Source organism: Astatotilapia calliptera, chromosome 14, assembly GCF_964374335.1.
Source record: "Astatotilapia calliptera chromosome 14, fAstCal68.1, whole genome shotgun sequence".
NCBI lineage: Eukaryota > Metazoa > Chordata > Actinopteri > Cichliformes > Cichlidae > Astatotilapia > Astatotilapia calliptera.
The window spans coordinates 10,000,987-10,017,500 of record NC_137435.1 but is presented as its reverse complement, the minus strand read 5'-3'; the positions used below and the strand labels follow the sequence as shown (position 1 = coordinate 10,017,500).

At 41.6% G+C, this 16,514-nt stretch overlaps 2 protein-coding genes and 1 long non-coding RNA gene across 3 annotated transcripts in view; 2 read left to right on the top strand and 1 right to left on the bottom strand.

The window, feature by feature from the left end:
* The window catches only part of LOC145420158 (uncharacterized), a 219,957-nt gene that overhangs the window by 55,669 nt on the left and 147,774 nt on the right, over positions 1–16,514 (bottom strand). The window lies entirely within an intron of this gene.
* On the top strand, positions 1,064–2,227 carry LOC113036565 (olfactory receptor 51E2-like). The gene has a single exon (XM_026192981.2). The coding sequence runs from the start codon at positions 1,064–1,066 to the stop codon at positions 2,000–2,002; it is 939 nt and encodes a 312-aa protein (XP_026048766.1). The 3' UTR covers positions 2,003–2,227.
* LOC113036384 (olfactory receptor 52D1-like) lies at positions 12,607–13,646 on the top strand. The gene has a single exon (XM_026192709.2). It carries the CDS (start codon positions 12,711–12,713, stop codon positions 13,644–13,646), a length of 936 nt encoding a protein of 311 aa, XP_026048494.1. The 5' UTR covers positions 12,607–12,710.

Here is a 16,514-nt window from a genome sequence, read left to right as displayed (position 1 = left end):
AGAACTTCAAGACATGTTGAGGAGGTAATTTAGCCATTTAAATCAGCTGTGTTGGATCAAGGACACATCTAAAACCTGCAGGACACTTGCCCTTGAGGCTTGGAGTTGGACACCCCTGTCATAAACGAAAGTGAAGAAAAGTCAGGGGCCCAGGCAATAGAAATTACAGAGATGAGAAGGGATAGGAAACAATGCAGAAGACTATGGCCCTTCACAGGAGGCATCACCAGCGAGTGAAGGAAGTTGCTGATGTCAATAAATCCTCTCCATGTCTAGGGACTGGCTTAGAAGACAACACGGAAATTCTTTGTGATCTTATGGCAGAAAAGGCCCTAATTATTGGAGAAATAGAGGCAGGTAGAGCCAGCTCATAGTTTCATGGTGTTAGATGAGATACCTTGGGCAAGACTGGGACAGGAAAAGAGACATCTGTGCCTAATTTGACTTAGAAGTACTCTCAACATGCACCAGCAAAAGGTGGCTGAGAACAGCAGAGCTAAAATCTTGGGACTTCAAATTCCAGGTTGCCAAGATATGCAGCATAAGATGCTGGTCATGAAAGTCAATCTAAGCTCATTGAAGCTTGAACGTGCATATATAAGTGTTCGCATTTGAAACAATTCTCTACTTTACATATTTGGCAACCCCTCCTTTAGTTTTAAAATCAAAGGAGGGTAAAGCATGCCAAAATTATTAATGAGGTATACTTCAAAGACTTTTTCTGAATAAAAGTAAAATTTTACATATCTACTTCTATGTAAGGACTTACTTCATGCAAAATGCTCCAACAGCTAGCCTCATGGGGCATCTTTGGCATATATAAAGAACAACATCATCATCATTGGTAATTACAGCACTCTAAGGGTGAAGTTAGGGTGATGCAAGGCTTCAGGAAAAAACAACAACACAGGTACAACTAACTTTGTGTTTCATAATCAAATTGAAATTGCTTGTTAATTTATGATAATTTCTTTTAATTGGAGAAATTTGATACAGATTTTGACTAGCAGGAGGAACATATTGTTTTCCATAGGAAAGGAAACAGTTTAAAGATTGTATAATTATGTATACTAATTCATCTACAAGTAGCCTTCTAACACTGCAATCACTGGGCTTATCTAGCACAGATATCTATCCAGCATTTGTATTTGGAACACTTACCTATTTAATTATTATGTTTTCCAATTTGTTGGTGTTAACAGTCATCGCTATGAATAAAAAACTACACAAGCCCATGTTTATCCTGTTGTTCAACTTGCCCATTAGTGACATAGTGGGTGCAACGGCTTTTTTTCCTCATCTCATTTTTAGCATTGTGGCAGAGAACAGACTTATTTCCCACCATGCATGTATTTTTCAGGCTTTTCTGATTCATGTTTATGGTACAGGAAATTTGCTCATCTTGAGTGCCATGGCATATGACAGATATATTGCTGTATGTTTTCCACTGAGGTATACAACCATTATGAATTCACATAATTTAATGAAAATGATTGTTATAACATGGTTCATAAATTTGTCAATGATGTTTACATTGTTTATTCTGCTTGTACGTTTCAAAACATGCAGAACAAACATTGTAGATTTTTACTGTAACAATCAGTCATTAGTAAAATTAATCTGTGACGACACCAGTGTGAATAACTACTATGGATTAGCAACTATATTCCTGCTTATGGGAGGCCCGTTGGCAATAATTTTGTACACATATGCACAGATCTTGCGTACATGTGTCATTACTAATCATACAGATGCCCGGCAAAAAGCCATTCAGACATGTGCTACACATTTAATTGTTTTCTTAAGCTTACAAATCAACACTGTCTTTGCATTGATTTCTCACCGCATCGACAGCTCATCCCCTGTTCTGAGAAGAGCATTTGGTGTGTCTGTTCTAATTTTTCCCCCTTTCTTTGATCCTATTATATACGGACTGAAAACTAAAGAACTAAAGCAATGCATAGTAATGTTTCTAAAACGAAATGTGGGTTTAACAATGTAGCCACTTTTCCGATTGAATGTGCTGTTTACATATGTCTTTTTTATTCTACAGAGTAGGTTAACTTCTGTTTCAGTTGATAAACTGATTAAATCTTGATTGCTTTTTATCAAATTATTTAATTACAATCTAACTGACATAAGTTAGTCCTTTGAATACTAAGTTTCTTCGGAGAAATCTTTTCTTGATCTCCTCTGTGTTGTAGTTTTTGTTTTCTTTTTTTGTAAATCAAAGACCACCAATGAAGCTAAAGAATAATCTTTATGCAAAAATAATGATAAAATAATAATTTAAAAAATTACAAGATTAGCAGATGCAGTTACTTTAGAATAATATAGAATTGTGAACTTCTGCTCATGTTCATTATAATTATTTTAACCTCCTGCCTAGTGACTGTTATGAAATTAATCTAATATTGATTTCAATGATATTGGAATTTATATTCAATGTATATTGCAAATAAGTAAATGCATTTAGTAACATGTGAATCATATATGTTTTTTTTCTTTTTTTACTAATTCTTATGGAATTCGTATTAGTAACATGTTTATTTGTGTATTTATGTTTTCATGTTTTCGATTTTATCATTGTGCTTGTGTCAGAATAAAAAACTCCTGAAATTTCATCGTTGACTCCATATGATAACATGATAAATAGACAAGAAATAAGGAAAAAGAATTTAAGTTTGTTTTAAGATAAGATGCGATGAAATAAGATAAACCTTTATTACTCCCACACCTGGGAAATTTGTTGTTTTTTTTTAGCCCCTATGATTTTCATTGAGAGTGCAACAAAAGTAAGCTTATCAAAATGCCACTGAGGTTGATTTGATTCTAAAGTTGAGTCATTGAGAAGCCTGAAAACATTACTTCATTTTAAGTTAACCACAGCATACCTACTGAAAGTACTTCCTATAAATGCAGAGTTATAGTTTAGTTCTTGTTTCCAGAGCACGTCTGTAAACTTTGGTAATTTCTTTATTAAACAGGAATACAGAACAACTGAAGCAGTCATGGGTAGTTAAATACAAAACTGTAATAAGAAAACAGATCAAGCATTTTGTAAAGACTGATCACAGATGCACTGATGCACAGTGTCATGGCCCCAACAGAAAATATCACACATTTGACGACAAAGCCTGTTAACAGAGTTTGGTATTTAGGTCATTACTGAGTTTGTTAATTTGTGTTTCACCCAAAATATAGATTTCTGTTTATACACTTTGTGTTACTCAAGGCAACACAAACACACTGCCTTTTCTGTACCAGCAATATTGTCAAAGGGGCCTGGAGCCCAGTATGTGGGAGTGAACTCAAGCGCAAACACCAAACAGAAACACCAAACAGAAACAGCGATAAGATTTACAAGTTTATGTAAACAAAGTTGTTTGACAAGTCGTGGGCACAGAGGACTGGAATGTACTGCAGCTTACTGTAACTGCCGCAGGACTGATGATAGCTTCAATCTCGTATGGTCCAATGTAACATGGAGCGAGCCTTTGGGAAAGGCAATTCAGTGGATTGTCTTTAGCAGCAAGCCATACCCTTTGCCCAGGCTGGTTCCTGGGAGCAGGTGTCCTTAGGCTGTCTGCACAGCAGAACTGAAGATTGCTTGATCTGAATAGCGCCTTCTCGGTCCAGATGTATCAACATTGTTGCAGATGGTGTGGAGGGAGAAGGTGAGTCTTGGCTTACGGAAACAGAGGTGTCTTCAAAGCGTGAGAGACCAGTTGCAGATGGGGTTAGTGTGTTTTGTGTGTATGCCCAGGGAAGATGTGTAGACCATATTGGTGGTTTTGCGTGGTGACACAGCAGAGAGCTGATTGCAGTTTCTATTTGAGATGCTCGGTTTGGCCATTGGTTTGTGGATGATAACCGGAGCTGAGGCTGACCTTTTCTCCAAGTGCTGAGTCGAAGGCTTTCCAGAACTGAGAAGTACACTGTGGACCTCTATCAGAAACAATTTCCATAGGTATCTAGCTTGAACTTCCTAGAATCTGGATGGCAAAAGACTGATCATTTGAAGTGAGCAAAAACAAAGACTATAGACTGGCTTGACAGACATTAATTTTCTTAGCCGTTCTTAAATAGGTAAACTTTTTATGGTCTGTCCAGATGGTAAAAGGATGTTCAGCCCCCTCTTTCCATTTCTCGAGCGCCAACTTCACTGCTTTTTTTTTTTTAAATTTTTTTTTTCAGGAGGTACTTTTTAATTTTTTAAGTCCTGAAAAAAGAAATTTAGAAAATTAGATTCTCTTTCTTTCATCAGTTGGCTCACTCATGTTGGCTGATTCTTCACGTTGCAAAATGGAGCAAATACAATTTTGTCAGGCACTGAAAATGTATCCTTCTTTTTTCTTTTTTTTCTTTTTTTTTTTTTTTGGCCTGTCCCGTTTGGCTCTTTTGCCATCAGAATTGTTGTCTAATGGCAAACAAAGATGCCCAACAGATTTACTTTACCAAATTGACCATCCCAGCCTTGCCATAATGGTCCATTTGATTCACCTTTTATTGTGTATTTTATTTTCACTTGTTGAATACGGGACAACACCGAACAAAAACAAGCCCCAGCGAACCAAGTGACCTGTCCAAAACAAACACACATGCTGGAGCACAAGGACAAAACACAGTTCAGGAGGCCGGCCCGGAGGCTGACACAGATCCAAAAGCCGACCGAGCGGAAGGCAGCGGTGGCGGAGTGGAGGCAGTTCAGGGGGCCGACCGTGCACACAGCAACGGCAGCGACGGGCAAACAGTTCTGGGGGCCGACCGTGCACACGGCAACGGCGGCGACGGGCAAACAGTTCTGGGGACCGACCGTGCACACGGCAACGGCGGCGACGGGCAAACAGTTCTGGGGACCGACCGTGCACACGGCAACGGCGGCGACGGGCAAACAGTTCTGGAGGCCGACCACTTGGAAGGTAGTGGCGGCCACCGAGCAGGTCCGGAGGACGGCCGCGATGCCAACGGCGGCGACGAACTCTTTCCGGAGGCCGCCCCCGAAGGCCGTGATGCCATCTTAGAGGCCCGGAAAACGGCCGGCAGAGGCGAGGCAGAACGGGTCGAGCTGGCTCCGACGGCGGTGTGGCAACCGCAGGATCAGACGAGGTGGGACCAGACGAAGGCGGAGCCGAGGCCGGACCAGGCGGCGGCGTGGATGACGACACGGAGGCCGGACCAGGCGTGGATGACAACACGGAGGCCGGACCAGGCGTGGATGACGACACGGAGGCCGGACCAGGCGTGGATGAAGACACGGAGGCCGGACCAGACGAGGATGAAGACACGGAGGCCGGACCAGACGAGGATGAAGACACGGAGGCCGGACCAGACGAGGATGAAGCGGTGGCTGGACCAGACGAGGATGAAGCGGTGGCTGGACCAGACGAGGATGCAGAGGCTGGACCAGACGAGGGTGCAGAGGCTGGACCAGACGAGGATGATGAGGATGCAGAGGCTGGACCGGATGAAGCCAAAGCAGATGCTGAAACCGGACCAGGCGAGGCCGAAGACTCTGAGGCCGCAGCAGGCGAGGGTGATGAGACTGCAGCTGGTGATGAGACTGCAGCTGGTGATAAGACTGCAGCTGGTGATGAGACTGCAGCTGGTGATGAGACTGCAGCTGGTGATGAGACTGCAGCTGATGGCTGGACGGGCTCCTCGGGCCCCCCAGCTGACGAGGCAGACGGCTGGACGGGCTCCTCGGGCCCCCCAGCAAAAACAGTCTCAGACCCAGTGGGCACTGGAGCCCCTGGCACACACAGAACAGAACCAGCAGGCACACGGGCCTCTGGCAGGGATGCAACAGAACCAGCAGGCACGCGGGCCTCTGGCAGGGACGCAACAGAACCAGCAGGCACGGAGACCTCTGGCAGGGACAGAACAGAACCAGCAGGCGCACGGGCCTCTGGCAGGGACGGAACAGAACCAGCAGGCGCACGGGCCTCTGGCAGGGACAAAACAGACTGCAGCTGCGCGGAGCACCGACCCTGCTCAGGCAGCGACAGCCGGGTGCAGTTCTCAGCTGGGTTCTTAGCCTCCAGGGGTCCAGAGTCAGCTGAGGGCTGTAACTTAACCTCTGGTGAGGCCCTGGAGCAAGTAGCAGTCTCTAAACTAGCCAGCTGTTGAGGAACGATTGCATTTTTAACTTGTTTGTCTCTCTGCAAATAATACGTACTAGAAAAAGAGTCAAAAATGGTAGGTACAAGCGCAGCCTCCCGTACAGAGGGAGTCTGTGAAGACGGAGACGGCATGAATGACTGGGCTAGCGGAGATACCGGAGTCCGAGTTGCTTGCGGCTGTGCAGCTAAACGAGGTAAAGACAGCTCAGCAGGAGAATGAGCAAGCAACACACAGTTCTCCTTGTCGTCTGCTGCACCAAACAAAGTCCCTGGATAAACTGTTCCACAGTCCAAGACAGAAAAAGGGTCCTTCTCACTCACCACCACGGCCGGCAGTTCTGAAGTTCCAATATCCGGCTGTGGGGTGACGCGCCGATGGCGCGATCGTCGCTTCCTCCCGGGCAAAACCTCCGGTGGGCCGGGCAAAACCTCCGGCGGGCCGGGCAAAACCTCCGGCGGGAGAAGCTGACGTGGCTGTTCCGGGGCGGCCGTAATCCGCTGCTGCTGGACAAAGTCTGTGGATTCCCGAGCTCGCACCACCCCCCGGGCTTTATGCAGGTTGCAAATTAAGCCTGAAACTCCCTTAAGCTGGCAGAGGTAGGGATTTTCTTCCAGGATTGCGTCGATGGCTTTTAACCCCACCACTTGTGCCCTTGCGTTGGTGGTGTGGGTTACCCAGTCCATCAGGCGTCGGATGCGTGCGAGGTCGCTCTCTCCAGACAAAGCTGCTGGGTCCATGTTTGGTCGGCTCGTACTGTCACGGCTGGCGGAATGAGCCGTGTGGTGTGGAGGAAAGGGAGGACCCAAAATGCAGCAGTGACTGATGATACGAGTGATGTTTATTTACAAAGTGACAATGGCAGAAACAGGCAGTGAGGCATGACAAAACAACTGAAGAAACCTAAACTGGGAAACTAAATGACAAACCTGAGACCATACAAAAGGGGTGCGGGGCAGAGAGACGCAGAGACAGGAACACCATAGAACGCAGACGAGCCGACAATGAACACAGACCGACACCCACTAAATATACACACACAAGGTAATCAGGTAATCACACACAGGAGGGAAGAACAGCTGAACCTAATACACATGAGGACCGGAGGACACAAGCTGAACACAATGACAACAGACACAGACCTTCAAAATAGAATAGGAAATCCAGAACATGAGCCTTCAAAGTAAAGCAGGAACACACAGACTGATTTACAACACAACACGGGGACATGAACAGAGCACCAAGGACAGACACAGGTAGGGCTGAATACACACACCAAACTACAGGTTCAACCCTAAACCAATACAAAATCAGAATAAACACAAAGCACAAAAATGAACTTCAAGGAAACACAAAACGCTGGGCCAAAATGACCCAGGACCATGACAAGAAGAGAACAAGAGTAATAGAATAAACAACATCACAATGATATATGGGAATATGACAGTAAATACTAAATATTAAACATTATTGTGCAGCACACAAGATCAACAGCGCACAGTGTGCTTTGAGGTAGGAGCCAAAAAGGGTGTAGTTTGTGGGTGTGATCACCCGTGTGTACACCTGTGAGCATGGACGCGCTTGTTTTTTTTAAAAGGTTCCTTCATGTAATGATCTGCTAGAGGGTGTGGGGGGGCCACAGCCCCGTCCTCCAGGGTATGAAGCAGGTATGGAGGAGATCAAAACTCCAGACATCCAGAGGCCCCCAGAACACAAGAGACCAAGGAAGACCAACAGAGGGGCAGCCGCGCCACTATCCCAGAAAGAGCTTAGGGGAGTCCCAGATGAGGGGTCACTCAGCAGCCGCGGAGCATAAGCCATGGGGGGTTGCAGTGACTTGCGCGGGAGCTCCGTCGGCAGCCAGCTCCGCCACAGTGACCGAGCCCCAGGCTGAGAGGCCGAGGGCACCCCACCCCCGAAGTGGCCCGAGCGAGCCCCAGGCTCCAGGCCCCGATAAGCAGTCACCAAGGAGTGAGCCGGTGTATACCTGGACGCCCATCCCCTGACACAAAGACCCACCAACGCACCGATGTCTGAGGGCGTCTGCAGCTTGCAAGGGAAGTGGTGGGGTAGATAGGCCTCCATACCTTGGAGGGCCTGAGATGTCCCCAGAGAGGTGGCATCTGATACACCTCTCTGCAATTAGTCATTATATAAAAATATATATAAATCCCCACTCACCCCTGCGGGCGGTCTATCCTTCAAGCTCGGGTTATCTACCAGAGGCCTGGGAGCTTGATGGTTCTACGCAGTATCTTAGCTGTTCCCAGGACTGCGCTCTTCTGGACAGATGTTTCCGATGTTGTTCCTGGGATCTGCTGGAGCCACTCGCCTAGCTTGGGAGTCACTGCACCTAGTGCTCCAATTACCACTGGGACCACCGTCACCTTCACCCTCCACATCCTCTCGAGCTCTTCTCTGAGCCCTTGGTATTTCTCCAGCTTCTCGGGTTCCTTCTTCCTGATGTTTCTGTCATTCGGAACCACTACATCGATCACTACGGCCGTCTTCTCATGTTTGTCTACCACCACTATGTCCGGTTGGTTAGCCACCACCATATTGTCCGGCTGCATCTGGAAGTCCCACAGGATCTTAGCTCGGTCATTCTCCACCATCCTTGGGGCCGTCTCCCATTTTGACCTCAGCACTTCCAGGCCATATTCAGCACAGATGTTTCTGTACACTATGCCGGCCACTTGGTTATGGCGTTCCATGTATGCTCTGCCTGCTAGCATCTTGAACCCTGCTGTTATGTGCTGGATTGTCTCTGGGGCATCTTTACAAAGCCTGCACCTGGGGTCTTGCCTGGTGTGATAGACCCCAGCCTCTATGGATCTTGTACTCAGAGCTTGTTCTTGTGCTGCCATGATTAGTGCCTCTCTGCTGTCTTTCAGTCCAACTTTGTCCAGCCACTGGTAGGATTTCTGGATATCAGCCACCTCCTCTATCTGGCGGTGGTACATACCGTGCAGGGCCTGTCCTTCCATGATGGTTCCTTGCCTTCCTCCACTTTCTTGGGTTTCTGCTGCCTGAGGTATTCACTGAGCACGCTGTCAGTTGGGGCCATCTTCGTGATGTATTCTTGGATGTTCGTTGTCTCATCCTGGACTGTGGTGCTGACACTCACCAGTCCCCGGCCCCCTTCCTTCCGCTTAGCATACAGCCTCAGGGTGCTGGACTTGGGGTGAAACCCTCCATGCATGGTAAGGAGCTTTCTTGTCTTGATGTCAGTGGCTTCTATCTCCTCCTTTTGCCAGCCTATTACCCCAGCAGGGTACCTGATCACGGCCAGGGCGTACGTGTTGATGGCCCGGATCTTGTTCTTACCATTCAGCTGACTCCTCAGGACTTGCCTGACCCTAGCGGCCTCTTCATGGTTCCCATTCGTCTGCGGGATCCCCAGGTACTTGTAACTGTCCTCTATGTCTGCAATGTTGCCTTCTGGTAGTTTGATCCCCTCCATTCTGACTACCTTCCCTCTCTTTGTTACCATCCGACTACACTTCTCCAGCTCGAACGACATTCCGATGTCATTGCTGTATATCCTGGTGGTGTGGATCAATGAATTGATCTCTCATTTACTCTTGGCATACAGCTTGATGTCATCCATGTACAGGAGGTGGCTGACAACTGCTCCGTTCCGTAGTCTGTATCCATAGCCAGTCTTGTCAATTATCTCACTGAGGGGGTTAAGGCCTATGCAGAACAGTAGTGGGGACCAAGGTTATTACCGTTAACGAAAACTAACGAAATAACAAAAACTAGAAGTGAAAAAACATTTTCGTTAACGGAAATAAAAATAAAACAAAAAAAGGAAAACTAACTAAAACTGTAATGAATGTTCACAAAACTAACTAAAATTAACTGAATTTATAGCAAAAATGTGTTTAGTTTTCGTAGATGTGTGTATGTCATACAATAGTCAAGGGTTAAAATGAAGTTTAGTTTTCAGATTTTTTTCTTGCTGTCTAATTATGCCAGCAGGTGGCAAGTACGTTAGTCGAGTCGTCTGTGTTACTGCTCTGTCCACGCGCAGAATCATGTCAGGAAAAGTGAGGAGAAAGCACCAGAGTCCAATTTGGGATTACTTTGAATATGACTGTGTTTTGGATAAAGCAAGTGTCTTGTAGTGGAAAGAGATAAATTATGAGGGACATTTCTAAAGGGAAAAAAATCCCACAAAGTGCACTTGAAAAGCTCACACAAGAAGGCTAACCTAGCTTACCTTGAGAAGGTAAGGGAGCACACTCAACCCTCATCCTCAGAAACAGACGCTAACCCCAGGCAAGGCAGCGTGATGCATCCCGAGACAACAGGACTGGGATATCTACATAACTGTGTGAGTCAATTGCCTTCAAAAAGTTTATCAATTCACTTGAACCAAAATTATGAACACCCGGTGCTGCAAGAGTTAATAGTCTCATTGGGGCCAAGATATACATGTTATAGTTGCCTGGTATCAATGGTTGTTCATCTGCCCTTATTTATTTATTTATTTAAAGAACCCATAGGTGGGAATGTGAGTTGTCTGTCTCTGCGTGTTAGCCCTGCGACAGACAGGCGACCTGTCCAGGGTGCAGGGTATGGTAGCTGGAATAGCAACATACCCAAGGATAAGCAGAAGAGAATGACTGCTATGATGAAACTGGGATTTTGTTACACTTAATTATTGCAAACACAACTAAAACTAACTGAAACTAATCAAAACTAAACTGAAACTCAGATTTTCAAAAAAATAAAAACTAAACTAAATTGGCAAACAATTGGTAAATACTAATTAAAACTGATATAAAATTGAAAATCTGAAGTAAAAAATAAATAAAAATAAAAACTAATGAAAATTGCAAAACTAGTAAAACCCTGGTGGGGACAGAGCATCTCCTTGGTAGATCCCGCCTTCTTGTAATCAATCCAGGCAGTGCACAGGTTGGTCAGTCTGGTCCTGCAGTCTCGGCTGACTGCTTGGTCTGCCAGTAGCTGGTGTTTTGCGCCTCTGGTATTCTTGCCCATCCCTTTCTGTGCCCCGCTCACGTATTGACCCATGTGCCTGTTCATCTTAGCCACTATGATGCCTGACAGGAGCTTCCACGTGTATATGTTCCCTTCGGTCCTTGTCGTGTCATTGATGTTGTCTACGCCATACCTGTTTCCAGTCCAGCCAGGTTAGTCAGCTATTTCAGTTCAGTCAGTCCTCCGTTTCATGTCCTGTTTATCTGCTCATCATAATAAACTCTAGCTTTCACCTATCTGAGTCCAGCGTTTGGGTCCTCTTTTCCTCGCATCCACACACGATACAAGCCCTGACAATATAATTCTTGCTTATTATTATTATTATTATTATTATTATTATTTAATTTCCCCATCATAATCATTTTCAATAGAATATTTTAGACAGATATTTACTAATGCACACTGGACAAAACAAAACAAAAAACAGGATCAAATGACCCCCTGTCTTTTGTGTGATACTGGGCTATATATATCAGGCTATTTGACCTAATTGGATATTTTTCTTAATAATAGGATGACAACATAATACTCATAAATAATTACCAGGTTTATCACCATTCATCCACAAGTTTCTGTGTGGTCAGTGGTCCCCTGGAAAAGAAAAGAAAAGGTAAAAGCTCATCTTTTGGTGCTGAAATACCTTCAATAATTTAACATTGGGGATTTATTTTGATGCATGCTCAATCATCCAGGTAAGTAAATCTCCAAAAGTTGATTCTGTTCATCTGGACGTAGCGTCAATCAACTTTTGGAGATAATTATTTATTTTGTTTTTTACAGGTTTACAAGCACTGCAATTAAATGGGCAACTGGGAATATTACTGAAGTTGCCATTGCTGACCCTATAGTGTCTATACAAATTGTTATCAAGTCCTATCCACTTCATTAGCTCTATATTAAAAATATTCCAACATTTCACTGTTCATACTGTTTTTTGCAATGTTCAATTAGAGCGATTATGTCTGATTTCCACGTGCACGTTTGTGCATGTCCTTAGTGAGATGATAATACATTTTTGATTCTTCACAAACCCTGTGAAGCAGTGCTTAAGTCACAACTAACAATCTAAAGATGAGCTTTAAGATAACACCCAATACTCCAGAGATCTGCCTGCTGTTCAAAATCACACCTATAAAGCCTTGAATGTTTTACCGGGTAGTCACAGGCAGCACTAACATAAGTCAATAAAGATGACTGCTTTGTGTGTATGTGGTTTAGATATAATCTTTATTGTGCATTGAAGTGAATTAATGCTTTTTTGCTCTATTGCCTTTGAGTATTTGAATTCCAGACTACAGGCAAAAATATTATAACATGTTATCATAAATGCATAATATATACACTGTGTAATGCTTAACCGCAGTGTACATGGACTCAGTTGTCCAGCATGAAGTTATCATGATTACAGTTTATGAATAAAATGTAATCATAACATTCAATGTTTTTTCCTCTTTTTATGATTTTTTTGTTGTTATGTTCATTGGTGTGATTGCTAAATTGAAATGCATAAATATTTTCTCCCTAATAAACAATGAAGTGATGATTGATTTCTGAGTTTTATAAGTAGCAAAAGCTAAGAAATGAACAACCAATACAACACATCCTCTTTTTTACAGATTAATGTCTTTAATCTCTCCTCTGAGAGTGTTTTGCCTGCATTTCTTTTTGCAACTCTGAGTTACATGATCATACTTTTTTGCAACCTTACTCTAATCCTCACCATTGTGCTGAATAAATCTCTGCATCAGCCAATGTACCTAATTCTGCTGAACCTTCCTATGTATGACCTTATAGGTTCATCAGCTCTCTTTCCACAGCTCATCAAAGAAATACTGAAGAACAGTGGGATAATGCAATACTCAGCTTGCGTTGCTCAAGCTTTCTTTATCCATATCTATGCAGCAGGCACTGTGTTCAATCTGAGTGCAATGGCATATGATAGATACATTGCCATATGTTACCCACTGCAGTACAGTACTGTGATGACTAATGCCCATATCATGAGAATAATCACCATTGTATGGATGAGTTGTTTAGTTTTAATTGCTGTGCTTTTTTTCTTACTTTTGCGCTTGCCTCGTTGTCGATCTGAAATGACTCACGTTTACTGTGATAATCCATCTCTGTTGACTTTGGTCTGTGCTGACACAACTATTAACAATATCTATGGCCTTTTGATAGTTGCTCTTTCACAATTAGTGGCTAATGGAATTGTTTTCTACACATATCTCTGGATCCTCATAACTTGCTTTAGATCTAAACGATCAGATACAAAAGCCAAAGCTCTGCAGACATGTGCTACACATCTGATTGTTTTTCTCTTGTTGGAGTGTCTTGGTCTTTTCACCATCATATCATATAGACTAAATAATGTTTCACCCCATTTCAGAAGATTTATGGGTTTGTCAACTTTAATTTTTCCCCCAACACTGAATCCAATCATCTATGGTTTGAAAACAAAGGAAATTCGAGAAAAGGTGTTGAACTTTTTAAAGAATAGGATGTTTTCATCTTAATGCACTCTTTCAAAAGAATCTGATGTAACATGCTGAAACATTGGACATTTTTCACCTTCATTGTCCTCCTGTTATGTGAAATTATATTGTATGTTATTGTTTACTCGGTCACATCCTTTTCTAACCCTAACCCAAAAGCAGTGCACATTAAAATTTCTGAAATCAAACAATTTTTGAAAACAACAACACAAGCAATTAACATCTGATTAAAGACTGAAGGTAATATTTTTTTAGTGTGCATTGTTACTTTATCATTAATGTTTGTCATTATACCATTGTATAAAAAAATAAACGCATACTTGAAGTTAATTACAATGTTTTTGCTTTCTTATGTTGTATGACAATTTTCTAAATAAATAAACAAACACTGTTTAGTAGGTACTACAGCAGTTGGAATAATTATAATCATTGATAATGATCATTTCTGATTTGGTTTTAGAATTATGTTGTCAAATAATGTAACTTAAACAGGTGTTGCCCTGCAGATAAGATACTGCTTTTATGCACTGATTATCATCAAACAAGTATTTACTATTGTAATATGTGTAATTAAATTATTATTATTATTATTATTATTATTATTATTATTATTATTATTGTAGTCTACTTGCCAGATATCCTTCGGCATGATGGAAAAAGTGCTTGTATGAATGGGTGAATGAGGCATGTTCTATAAAGCGCTCATTAAATTTGGAAAAAACTACATTTATGTTATTCGGAAATTGTAAAAAAGATGCAGGAGCAAAATTATTAGTAAACAATGTTGAAATAGAGCAAGTTTCGGATACAAAATTTCTGGGTGTGATAATAGATAACAAAATCTGCTGGAAACCTCACATAAAGCATATACAAGCCAAACTGTCAAGAAGCATCTCCGTACTAAGTAAAGTTAAATATTTTTTGCCTTCCAAATCACTCCGGGTACTTTATTGTTCACTTATATTGCCATATTTGGAATACTGTGTGGAAATTTGGGGAAACACATATAAAACTGCACTTCAACCAATATGTAAAATTTAAAAAAAGCAATCAGGATGATTAATAAAGCAGGATTTAGAGACCATACTAACATCATGTTTTTGAAATTAAAAATACTGAAGTTTATGGATCTTATAAAATATAAAACTGCAAAAATTATGTACAAGGCCAGATACAATATGTTACCAGGAAATATACAGAGGATGTTCTATGACAGAGAAGGAGACTATGAATTGAGGGGGAAATTGAATCTAAGGATTCTTAAAGCACGGTCAAAGGTTAAAACCTTTTGTGTCACTATTTATGGGGTAAAACTGTGGAATAGTTTTACTATAGATCTACAGCAATGCTCAGGAATTAGTAAGTTCATGAAAATACTTCGAAAACTGATTTTGGAAGAATATGATACCGATAAAGATGATCACCCATTGTATGTATTAAAATATCAAATTATATCCAAATTATATCAATCACGGTAGCCAAGTTTATATAGGTTCTCCTCGTGTATCGTGTGGAGTATGTGATGATGGGAATTAGGTGAATTATGTGGGATCAATAAGATGTTGAGCAGGGGTAGGAATTAATAAGTATGTTCATACTTCTTCCTACTCCTTTTCAGACCAAACATTGTTACATTATGTCAGACGATTTTGTTTTATTTCATTATATATTTTTTGTTTATCTGAACACATACGTGTGTGTGTGTATATCTACACATATATTCGTATCTGTAAATGAAAATATATGTAGTGTGTATATATTGTTTTTTGTTTTATATGTCTGAAACAAATAAAGATACAATACAATACAATACAATACAATACAATACATAAGAACTATTCCCTTTTACAGTATTAAAAAGATCAAATTTACTCATTGAGCATTTTCATGTTTAGCACCAAAATATCACCATTTATCTTATACATAACTGCAGGGTAATGATACTACTTGTATAAAATAGGAGAATAGGGAAATGTATTTAAGACTCAGAAAGAGTAGACTTTAATTAAAAAGTCTAATCTTTATGCTCTTATTCCAATATTATAGTACTTAAAGTCTAGAATAAAAAGCAAACTTAGTTTTTGGTGTTCTATAGGTCAGCTGTGTGTGTCGTTTCGATATTAACTAACTTGAATTCTGCATTGTATTTTAAGGCATTTATGAAGTCATTCCAAAGGAAATTGAAATCAGTGTAAATTTATTGTGATTGTCTAAACCTGATCTGTACATAATGTGAAGTCTAAGAAATGTGTGGTTCAGTGCTTAAAACATTAAACATAAATACACATAAAATTAAGAGTGATGTCTGTAACTGTTGTATACATCGCAGATTAAAATTACTTCTTCATATTGCTGGACAATATAGAATATAGTCTGACTACACCAGAGGGCGCCAGCAATACAATCTGAATTCATATCGACATTAAAACTGAAACTGTATGGACTTCATTTCATTCAGCAGTGTACATCTCTCTTTCATTTTGTGTAATCTGCAGCCCTCTAGTGTCTTTGAAGGCACATTAAATGTCTCACAGGACATTACATCTAGTATGGTCTGATTAAACACACACACACATACACACACACACACACACACACACACACACACACACACACACACACACAAATTACAGTTCAATATTCCATTTCACTATTGCTTATTTTATCAACTGCTATCCTCAATTTTTGTAGAATTACACTTGTTACTCAACTCTAGCTTCTTAAATGTTTGAACACACTTGGCAAATAAATGTGATTTTGTTTAAGAATAATTATGTTTTCCATGAGTTTAATACTTTTAGGCTGCTTGATATTAAATCTATCAATAAATAATAATTAAATACAATTTGTACTACAGAAACATTGTGTATTACATTCTCATTACCTTAA

Bases quoted from the DNA above. Each gene is read 5' to 3' on its own strand.
- LOC113036565 (XM_026192981.2), top strand. From the start codon at position 1,064: ATGTATACTAATTCATCTACAAGTAGCCTTCTAACACTGCAATCACTG.
- LOC113036384 (XM_026192709.2), top strand. From the start codon at position 12,711: ATGAACAACCAATACAACACATCCTCTTTTTTACAGATTAATGTCTTT.